The 720-nt window shown below is 54.4% G+C and overlaps 1 protein-coding gene across 1 annotated transcript in view; it reads left to right on the top strand.

The window, feature by feature from the left end:
• DBX1 (developing brain homeobox 1) overlaps positions 1 to 382 on the top strand; it is a 5,598-nt gene extending 5,216 nt beyond the window's left edge. The window contains exon 4 of the mRNA XM_069090896.1: positions 1 to 382. This exon is cut by the window's left edge and continues 2 nt beyond it. Coding sequence (XP_068946997.1) covers positions 1 to 382 — 382 coding nt within the window.
• The last annotated feature ends 338 nt before the right edge of the window (positions 383 to 720 follow it).

The raw sequence follows: 720 nt of genomic DNA, 5'->3' as shown, positions 1-720 counted from the left end.
CTGGTTTCAGAACCGTCGGATGAAGTGGCGGAACTCTAAAGAGAGGGAGCTCCTGTCTAACGGAGGCTGTCGCGAACAGACTTTACCCACCAAGCTCAACCCCCACCCGGATCTCAGTGATGTGGGCAAGAAATGCCCTGGAGACGACGACCAGGAAGAGGACGACGAAGACGAAAACTCAGCCCTGGGGCCGGCCAGTCGTCGCCATTCGCTGGCCTTCCACCGCTCTTCAGAGCACCTCCACCTCCGAGACAGGCTAGTAACCCAGCTGTCTCCTTCCCCGTCCCACTCTAGCAGTCCCAGTAAACCATCGGACTTCTCAGACTCGGAAGAGGAGGAGGAGGAGCGCGAGGGGGAAGAGGAAGAGATCACAGTCTCTTAGAAGGCCCTAGCCAAAGAGGGGACGATATTGACAAATAGACGGGGTTTCTTAAGTGCTATCGCATCCAGAGGTGGGGGACCCTCCCCTTCGATCCCGGTGTACCACCTCCAAGTAGCCTGCCTCCCCCCCCCCCCCACAAGCATCAACCAGGAGTTTTCCCTATCTTGCTAGTCTCTCCCCACAGAAAGAAAGCCTGCCATTCAATCCCACTTTCCACAGAAGAGAAGAGAGATCCATTTTCTCTTAGGAGACTCTCTCCTCCCTACTGCTTTCTCAACCTCAAACAATAACATAATCTTAATTAAATTCTGGGCCCACAAGCAGAGTTGGAAAAGTCC

This window comes from Petaurus breviceps, unplaced genomic scaffold, assembly GCF_028583685.1.
Source record: "Petaurus breviceps papuanus isolate PSGF00001 unplaced genomic scaffold, PetGlider_PUasm1.0 188, whole genome shotgun sequence".
NCBI classification, from domain to species: Eukaryota; Metazoa; Chordata; class Mammalia; order Diprotodontia; family Petauridae; genus Petaurus; species Petaurus breviceps.
The sequence above is the reverse complement of the archived record's forward strand: the minus strand, read 5'-3'. Positions and strand labels throughout refer to the sequence as shown.